This window comes from Alligator sinensis, unplaced genomic scaffold (assembly GCF_000455745.1).
Source record: "Alligator sinensis unplaced genomic scaffold, ASM45574v1 scaffold138_1, whole genome shotgun sequence".
Lineage (NCBI taxonomy): Eukaryota > Metazoa > Chordata > Crocodylia > Alligatoridae > Alligator > Alligator sinensis.
The window spans coordinates 328,761-339,099 of NW_005841862.1; the positions used below are offsets into that span (position 1 = coordinate 328,761).

Below are 10,339 nucleotides of genomic sequence, written 5' to 3' on the forward strand. Positions count from 1 at the left end.
TTGTTGGGGAACCCCCCCCCCCCCCCCCCCCAAACACATAGGTGCTTCAACTTTATGACTTCTCCCTCCTTGATATCCACCTGGAATTCAGTCAGTATTTGCCTGAAAGGTTTACAAGCCTGGGAGCAGGCTTCAAAAATTCAGCAAAGAAAAATAACACACTACATTCTTTCAAACCTTAAATAAGTCAGCATTTGAGTCAATAGCACTTATATAGTGCCTATGTAAATATCTCAGTAGTTAATAAAACCCAAAGTTACTAGCATGATGTGGAAATTACTATGAAATGATGATATAGGTTATAATATGTTGTCAGTGGCTCTCAAGATGCAGCAGGTGAGCTGAGATTAGCTGCTGTTCTGGTTGGTTTGTGGCATCAGAATGAGAATGCATTATCTCTACAAAGATGTAACATTGAGAAGTTGATAGGCCGAGTATATCTGACCTTTTAGATGTCATGTGCTGAATCTCAGATCCATGAACTGTTGAGCTTTTTTTTTCTATTGCAGGCTAGGAAGCCAGATCTGAGTTTCTTTGCTGTGGATTGCTTCCATTTTGCTGAGAGAGGCTATGCTGAGATGGCCATGGCTCTCTGGAATAACATGGTAAGGGCTTATACAATAGTTCCATATGTACTTATGGAAGGAGCTCAGAAGAATAGAAAAAGGGACACAGATACTACAGGGAGAAGTGAAATGGAAAATGGCTAGACTGACTGGGAGGGAAGTACTGCTGTCCAGTAACAACTATGCCTTCCCTGGCCTGCATCCTAATGCAACAGTATTGGATAAATCAGTGATTCTCAAGCAGAATGCTGTGGCATCAAGATCTTTTTAAGGGTGTCGTGGGGTAGCATGCAGCATTAGCACTGTTAGGTGTACAAGTGCCTACACATGATTCATAAGATAAACCCAGAGATCTCCAATAGGAATCCATGGGATCAAACCCAGCCTGGTCTGTTGTGGTCTTTCTGAGTCCTTTGCAACAGAAGAATCACTCTACTATCTTTCTGTAGTAAAAAAAAAGTATGAAAACTAAGAGCTGGCATTTTCCAAGGGGTGCCTTGAATCTAAGAAGGTTGAGAACCACTGGGATAAAGCAATGTAACCTAGCAGGGATCCTTCTTCAATGCTCCAAATGGTGGTGAGAAATGTTTAAAGATCTGTCTACAGGGAATATACCTCCTGATTTGGCAGCCAAGTTGGATTAAAGCAAAAATCAACATGGGTGAACATTTGATCCTGCCTATCTCCAAAGATCATCTTTAATTAATTTTCCCTTTATAATGAACCCAAACAAAACAAAATCCTGCTTCTCACGTGGAAGGCAGAGTGGGGCATTTCTTTTCTGCCCCCCTTCAGGGATTTCTTGGGGGAAAGACAGCTTTACATTTCTGCCAGAGTCCTGCCAGGGAAATCTGCAGGAGCAATGTGCTGACTCGTGCATTCCCATTTAGCCGAGCCCTCCCACACTGTGAGCCTCCTGGCACTTCTGGGGCTGTGCCATTCCCCAGGGACCCTGGTGTGGGAAGGAGGGCTATGGACACTTTACACCGCTGCAACGTTCTCTCCCTACCCAAAGATGTGGCAGCAGGGGTCCTCCCCCCAGGTTTGTGCCAGCAGACTAAAGCAAAGCAGATTGCCTTTTGGTGAAATTAAACAATTGAACTTGGTTCTCTGCTAAGTAAGTGTGTATGAGTCTGTGGATGAAGGTCATAAATCAAGTGTGGGCTTCCATTACCACATCCCAGCTCCTGGAGGGGGGCAGTCCAATGTTTCCCCTGGCTGTCATTCATTTCCCGAACCTGAGTGCTCCTTTTCACCGCCAAACTGTGTTCTCTCTGCTGCTTCCCCTTTCCTACATACACCTAGGAGTGTTGAGGCAAAAACCAGGGATAATGAGGCCTTGTTAGCGTTAAAAGATCTGTGAGGGTTAGATCCTGGGCTGCTGTGAAGCAATTCCAGTCACTGCCCCAGAGTTCTGTTGAGTTATGTCCACTGAGGATCAGACCCATTTTAATTAAAACTAGTGGCTGTCCTCATAGCTCTGCCCTGCTTCCCAGTCTGAGTCCATGTATGGAGAGTCTGTGCTTTGATTGCTAAGAGTGTATTGTTTTTCTGTTCTGCTTTGCTCAGCCCTGTTCTGTTCCCTGAAGCAGCTCAGCAAGCTGCAGGCGGAGGGCCAAATAAGATGGTTTTCTTTGATGCACATAAAAGGCCAGATTGTATCTGCTCATTTGTGTGGGCATGCAGGCATGGGGAGGGCACAAAAGAGTCTCTCCCCAACCCTTGTGCTGTCTGTCCCTCCTGCCGAGTGCAAGGGCCAAATGTAGTCCTGACCCTCATGGTTGGATGGATATACAAAGGGTTGCTGCTTAATAGGGAAATATACCAGCTGAAGTCCAGCCCCTTCCCCCCACCAGCCCACTGATTTGGCCATTGACACAGGAGAGTACAGGCCATGCCCTAACGGTTGGTCCAGTGCGTGTACACTCCCTACATGCTGAGGGACTCTCCTGCAGCACAGGCCAGGCCTTGAGGATCCAGTCAAGGCCCTGAGTTCACGGGTTAAAAACTGAGTGGCACATAGATTAAATGAATGCTGCTTGCTGCAGATCTTAACACACAGCTAGGCCTTCTTCTTGACTTCATGCCAAGCTCTTTCCTGGACACCCTGGCTCAGGAAGCACCAGATTGTACTGAAACCTGAGAGAGCACAGACAAAGCTGTACAGAACCAAGCTCTGTAGATCCAAGGATGCCCATCAGGATGCTTGTTGCCTCCACTATGGTTTAGCAAAAATAACATGCACTTGTAAGAATTCACTAGCAGGCAAGCCAAAGAGCGAAGGCTCTTGTATGACATTGACCTTTACTCAGCAGCAGAATTCCATGACAGTCAGCAACTCTTTGAATCCCATTGTTTTGCTTCTTCTCTCATCTACAGTTGTTTTTGCATATAATTTTCTGTCTTTCTCCTTGTTTCTGTTTTTGTCCTTCATCTCATGCATTTCTAGGCACATCTCCCTTCAATTTCTATTCTTATTTTTGTATGTAAGACCACAGAGCTGGGAAAGTCTCCCCAGTAATTGTATTGAATTGTATGAATCTTGTTCCTAGAAGTAAATTTCCTTCCCTGTCTCAATTCCATTTTGGGGGTTGTTACAATATTATGCCACCCTATCATGTCCCTTTCTTTTCTGTTCCCCTCAACACATGAGGTCTGTAGATGCATTAGTAGATGTTAAAGAGAGGGAGACACCCACCCTATGCCAGTTTTATCCCTCTGTTTAAGGAACAACTGTGCAGCCATTACTTAGACAGAATTTTTAAGGAGTTTTACCTAAGTGAGTATTGCAGAGATTGGTCCTGTCTTCAGTTTTATGTGGCTTCTCTGATTGCCAGCCCCACTACTGTGGTATTTAAGTACTTTCCAGGAGTGCATTAAGCAAGGTGACTAACATCTGTCAGATGTTGGCTTCCTCTCTCTCAGAGTCTCCCCCACGGAAGAACTGTGTGCAAAATAAAGTGAAATTTCTTTTAATGCCCATGGCAGTCTGTGCTTAGGATAGAGAAAACAGCTCAAGCTTTTACTTGGAGCAGAAGAGGCTGGGTCCTTGTAATGGTCCTTACTATCTGGGGGAGATGGTTCCATAGGAAGAACAACAGTTCTCCATGAATTTGGCTTGTGAGTTGCAAAATCACTGAAGAATCAGTCATGTGACCCACCATACTCCACAATCCCTTGCTGGTGCATAGCATGGTAGGAGATTGATAGAACACAAACATTGAGGTACCAAATGTCCGGACTTGGTCTGGCCTTTGAATACTGTCTCAATGGTCTGAAGGGGGGGTGGAAGGTCTGGGCAGCTTTCACTGCTCCATACTCCTGCTAGGCATACTCATTGATGCCCCTGGTGACCTCTTGCCAATACACCATGATCCAAAAGGATCAACAGTTGCCTACTCTTGATAGAATGTTGTAACTGTACAAGTGACATGGGTTTAGGAAGAAAATTTGTCTGCTTGCTTATCTGTTCCTCTTCCCTTCCTTCAGCTGGAGCCAGTTGGTAGAAAACAGAGCTATAATAACTTTACTTACAACAGAATGAAACTCAAGTGTCCAAGTTTGGTAAGTAATTACCACGATATATATATTCTCACCCCTAGAGTCACCTTGGTTTTCTTTTTCTTTCCTGCTGGGAATGTAATTTGAGCATGCTAAAAGACTGCATCATTGGCACAGACTGGTTTACAGAGCACACAGACTCTCTAATTTCTTGACAAAAATGGAAGTTTCCAGAGACATCTACTGACTTGGATTTCATGCAAAAATTCAATGCTGCCATTGTAAAAACTTACTTCAACCAGTTTTCTTTTGACAGCATGTTTCCATGTGATTATCTGCACTGACTGGCCTCAAAAGCAATGTCAAAACTTCTGTCATATGTAATGTAGGAAAAGAAAAAGAACGTGTGTGGGGGTCTGGGGAAAAACCAATGCTTTTTAAATGTGTTGGGCTAGGGGAGTTTTTGGGAGGCCCCAAATGAAGAAATGGTCTATATTATTGTAAAGAAATAGGGACATCCCTTCTTCAATAAGGGTGGCTGGCAAGTATGCAGAATACTGCTTCTAAGTGTGCTAAGGCCAATGAAGTCCTCTGTCCTTCCTATGCAGGAGAATCCCTTTCTTTATACATCAAGAAACAGTGGATTGCAAAATACAGTTCCCAGCCCAGAGGAAATAGCAGTGCCTTACTGGGCGGTTATAGTGGCGGCGGCAGCTGGAGTCCTGGCTGGTTCCCTGCTTGTTTGGGCTGTATTGGTAAGAAGATCCAGAAAGCAGCAGCAGAAGAGACAGATTGCAACAGAAATGAAATCAACATTTCTATAAACCAGACTCTCTCAGGGAACTTATATCTGCCTCTGCTGGAACTGGGGTGATGGGAAAGAGCTCTTTTTGATACTCAACTGTTTTATTATCTAAATGGATTGGCCAGTGAATTGGAACTAGATCACCTTGACTGTACATGATAGTAGAGCATTTGCTAACCTGGCAGTGTCTTCTGCACGTAGCCATGCCTAGAAAGGAATCAAAAGTATACATCAAGGCTTCTTCCTTCTAGGTGTACTAATCATCTATGGGATGAAAATTACCCTACATATCAAGTCCTAACATGAAGTGAGAAAACTATTCATGCCTTATCCAGTGCAGGCTCAACTGTTTTCTATTGCATGTTTATATGGAATAAAATGATATATCACAATTATGGAGTTTTAGCTATTCTCCAGTGAAGAGGTAAGTGGCACAAAAAAAGGAACAGGTATCCAGGTTGTAGCCATATTGGTCTAGAGGAAAAAGCAATCAGTGTTCATAGTAGAGTTGATATCTTTTATTAGACCAACAAGATTTTTGCAGAAAAAATTCTTTAATTGCAAGCTTTCTGGCACAAACACCCTTCATCAGGTGTTGGAGAAATGACTGTAAATGTTCTCCTGGGTAGAAATGAAAGTTCATATTTCATAGGATTTCACAGAGGAGTCAGTAGATGGAAAACTCCTCTGGGAACAGGACTTTATTTGTTGGATCCAAGTAAAAGCTGTAAGCTTTGAGATACTAAGTCTCAATATAAAGGAAAAAAAAAGCTTTATTCAATATTTCCAATCTGGCTGGAGGCCTAAAGAGTACTGACTAAACCCGTCTTAAAGGACTTGCCTCATCTTATGCAAATTTCATGTCTTCCTGGTCTGCTCTTTCCATAAGTTGTTTCAAAATTCTGATCAGGAACTTGGAATGTGAAGATCACCTTTTTCTTTGTCTGCACTTTCCTGACATTTGGGAGAGGCTTGATGCAGGCTGTAATTTCCTATATTAACTGTTTTAATTATGATATGTTAATTCTGTTGAAACTGAAGAGAATTTTAACTTGCTGTGGGTTTGTGGGGTGTGCTGTGCTCACATTCCAAGAATCATGAATAATAGGGAGGAACTAGATATGAAATGGATCTTGAGCAAGGGCTGTGCTGCCTGGGTTCCTAAACCTGCTCAGCATTCACCCAAAAAATATATTTTCAAGCACACCGAGACTCCTTTGTTTTTCCCTTTCAGTATCCATGGCGCCTTTGTACACACCACAAAATTGGTGTTTAAAGCAGCTTTAATGCCCTTTTGCACCACTTTAATGGAATTGATGTTTGCATGCTCAGCAGCATATTCTGCTTTAAATGACTTTGGTACAGAGCAAGATAAAACACCTCTGAGGTGTTTTAGTTTGCTACCTAACAAAGTGCAACAGTGCACAAGGCACTGGAAGCTGACATGCTCAGGACTTGGTGGGCCCTGTGAAGCTCAAGGGCTGTGGAACCCAGCAGTAACCCATGCAGGCAGGCTCCACTGAAGGAAAAAAAAACAGCGGTGAGCCTGATCCCTTTTTTTTCACCCCAGAGCCTTTCTGCTTGCTTGAGGTGTGCAGGGCCCAGTGCTTCCCTCTTCAGCTGGGGTGTGGGGGGAGGTAGTGTTTCCCTTGGGACTACCTAGGCCAGGTGCCAGTAGACAGGTGCTGCCTGTGCGGCCCCCACGCAGCTCAGGGACTGCTTGGCCCACTGGCAGCTCTCCCCTCCCATGCCCCCCGCCACCACCAAAGAGACAGGTAAGGATCAGGCCTCCACCCTTGTGTACATGCCATGGGGTTTTAGTTTGGTTTAATTCTCCCTAGATTGAAGCGGTGTTTTTAAAAACCCACCGTTTCAATTTAGGGAGAGCTAAAACAAATTAAACTCCAATGGCATGTATAAGCAGCCCACTATCCCACTGTGTGACACAGGATACTGGGCAAGAGGGATCTATGGTCTCACTTGCCATCCTTATGTTCATATGTTCCCATCTCATTCCCACTGGTGCCCATAATGGAATGGGGATAGGAACTGGAGCATCATGATATAATCAGGTTTCCAGAGACACAGCTCCACCAACCACCTCTTTTGGTCAAGTGGACCAAAGTGGAGCTCAATCCCCCACACCCCTGTACACAACAAAGAGCACCTCTTAGGTCTGAGGATCGTTGCAACTTACGGCACTTCCTGTGAAGCAGCATGAGTTACAGCAGGGAGCTGAACATTTGTCTGTGCCCCTCAGGATGGCGTAAAAATTCAAAATCCTCACAGTGTTCAGCATTATAGGACTGCCTCTCCCCCCTCCCCCCCACACACTCCCTTTGATGAGGGAATTTCCCTTCAGCCACATAGAGCTCCTGCATACACCTATGTATACTGTCCCAGCAATGCATAGGGGCTAGAGCAGGGGCCAGAATGTCCCCCTCATAGGTGGAGGGAGAAAATATTATTTGGGGGTGCTGAGCATGCACCCCCCCCAGACGAGGGGAAGGGGTGGGGGGAGAAGGAAAGGGGAGGGGGGGGCAGATGGAGGCCCCTATAGGGAGGGAGGGAGTGGAATGCCCCCCAGATTTGAGCACAGAATGGACGCAAGCTGCTGCTGTGTGCTGGCCTTTGTGCCCTGCTGCCGCTGTATTGGAGCCGCACAACGCAATGTACCTGCCACCTCTGCACTGTGCCGTGTCCCCAGCCTCCAATGGCAACCTGCCTCCACCCCCCACAAATCTGGGGGGCACATGCCCTGCCATGCCTCCCCTGGGGTGTTCACAGTGGCAGGAGCCTCCCTGCACCCTTGGATGAGCTGCCCAGGGTCCGACCATCTCACAACCCGCCCCAGGACCCCATTCACCCCAGCCCCTGCCCTTGCATCTGCCCTACTCCCTCATTGTGGTGGCCTCAGTCTGCCCCCCCACTTCCACCCCTTCCCTTCCCCTTCACAAACTAAGACACGTCTGCCATCCTGGGCAGTGCTCCACAAGCCAGGCTGCAAATGTCTGAGTTGTGCTCGCCCCTTCCCCACCTGCTGCAGCTGCCTGGAATAGACACCTGGGCTGCCCTGTGGTGCTACCTGCTGCCCTGTTTGGGGGCTAAGCCCTGTTAGCCCCGGCCTTCCACCACCTATGGCCCCGCCCATTTCTGTTTCATAGATGCTCCTTTTTGCCTATTTCCTACGTAGGCTAAAGTGACTGTAGAATTCCACTGACACTGAAAACTGAAAGTCAGGCAGTTTGCAGCTAGCTGTTCCAAAGGTAAAACTGTTCCCTTGAAAAACTGAATGTGGAACATCCCCTCTGTGCCTGGTAATTGGAGCTTGAATGAGTGACAAAATGTTCAGGTCAGGATCTTGGTTTGCCTGCACTTAGCATAGTGTGAAATCAAAGTGTTATCTGTGTCTCCCATTTGGTGACATTTCTCCATGCACTGCATCTCCTTTATTAATACGTCTTTGGTTTATACTGCCCTATGACATTTTACCTCATTGGACCAGCTAAGTAGAGCAGGCTACTCTAGTGATACAGACTGGGAAGTGAGCCTTCAGGTGGACTTCTGAAATCCAGACAGATGCATAAGAAATGTATTGAGCCAATATTACATGTATATGGTATTGTATCAGCTAATTCTGATTCTTTTAGCCACTGAAATGTGCCTCCTTAGGGCAGTCCATTTTGAATGCTGATCTTATGAAATTATAGAAGACATCTTATATGGATTCATCTTTGGATGAATCCCAAAGCCCAGGTCTGCATTGGCTGGGAGTATGAGAGATTCTGTGGAATTTCTTAGGGGCACAAAATCTGTTGTCTAAATCAAATTCCAGTTGGAATAATAAATTTATCACAACCCACATTGAGTCTGAACGCTGGTCAGCACTAATTAATAACGCTCAGCAACTCTACACAAAAAGTTGTTTTTGGACAGGAAGTGAACAGGACTTTACTAAATTTAATTATAAGGGCAGTCTCATATGCGAAATGAGGATGAATGAACCTTACCCCACATATTTAGGGTTGTGAGGCCTGGGCAAATATTGTGAAATTGCTATAGTAAGTCAGTGGAAAGACACCTTGATTCTAGGTGCCCTTTTGTGGCTGAAGGCCCTTCCTCATGGAACATTACAATATCTTGCACTGAATCAAATGGTTAAGTGGAGCTGCATCATGAATAAATTTGACACAAAATGTGTAATACATAAGTTTCAGCAAAAGAAATTGGAGGCAAGATTGCTATATTCATAAAGGCTTGAGTTGGCTCAGGGTGGGGCTTGCTAGTGACTGTAGTGACTACAAGTTACTTCCAATGACTGCTCAGTGGTCTAAGAATGTGAGAAGCAGGGTGTCTACATGAGATGCAGTAGACTAATCTACTGTGTAGTAAAGCATCACCGTCTACACATGTACAGCATTTCCTTTGCAGTGGATTATTCTATTGTGAGGTTGCCTACTGCCTGTAAATGGGCTGGAGTAGCCCTGCACTAAACTGTTCCCCTTGGGAGCAAATTTGCTGCGGACAGGTGGGCATGTAGACTCCCTGCCAGAGAAAGCTTACTGTACAGTATTTTACTTACAGAGCATTAATAGCGCATGTAGATATGCCCATATTGTGTTCAAGGCTAGGAATCCTGGGATTGCTTTATATTATTTCTGAGGGAAGGTACTGAAAAGCCTGTGTTGAGGGCTCAGCAGACGGGGCTTGGGAATCTCAGCACTGAGGCACAATCTATAGATTTCCACAGCTCTATCATCATTTTCTAAATGCCTTCCATAGGCATAGGGAATTCATAATTGCACAATAGTAGGCTGTTCATTTTCTTGCTTTCCAAAGGTAAGCATTTGACCTACTCTCAACCAAGTCTCAGGTAGCTTGGGTTTCCAGTGGGAGAAAAATAAAACAGTTTATGAAGATAATTTACTGGTTACTTAACTGAAACAATGAGACATAGGGGCATCTATGAAAGCTCCCCAGCCACAAAACAACCATCAGAGGAACAACACCAACACCTTACGACCTTTCAACCTCAGACTTGATGAAACTGCAAGCAGCAACCAACTCACAAATATTATCAATCTCTCCACACACACGCTTACCAAAACTGAAAAATCTGTCCTTTCTAAAGGCCTAAATTTCTGTCCAGAAAAATACCCTAATAAAATACTTCAATGTGGAGAACTAGAAGAATTCTTCCGACGCCTGTGCCTCAAAGAATATTTCCACAACCAAACTGAACCCACTCCCAACAACAACTCATCCTCTGACAACATTCAAGAAAAGATCAATGCCAAAAAACCCCAAAAAACATCAGATTGGACACCTCACAGTGGACGAAACCCTAACCTTGACTGCTACATTGACTACTTCAGGGAAAGAATGAACAATGAAATAATCAGCAACACACGCCACCACCACAACCTCTCTCTACCAGAGAAAAAGGCCATAGAATCTCTAAGATCTA

The 10,339-nt window shown here is 44.9% G+C and overlaps 1 protein-coding gene across 1 annotated transcript in view; it reads left to right on the forward strand.

Moving 5' to 3' along the window:
- The window catches only part of PLB1 (phospholipase B1), a 113,446-nt gene extending 108,182 nt beyond the window's left edge, over positions 1 to 5,264 (forward strand). Inside the window, exons 50-52 of the mRNA XM_025215868.1 lie at positions 510 to 605; positions 4,056 to 4,130; positions 4,676 to 5,264. Of these exons, the coding sequence (XP_025071653.1) occupies positions 510 to 605; positions 4,056 to 4,130; positions 4,676 to 4,891 (387 nt within the window). The 3' untranslated portion in view covers positions 4,892 to 5,264. The remainder of the gene's footprint in view (positions 1 to 509; positions 606 to 4,055; positions 4,131 to 4,675) is intronic.
- The last annotated feature ends 5,075 nt before the right edge of the window (positions 5,265 to 10,339 follow it).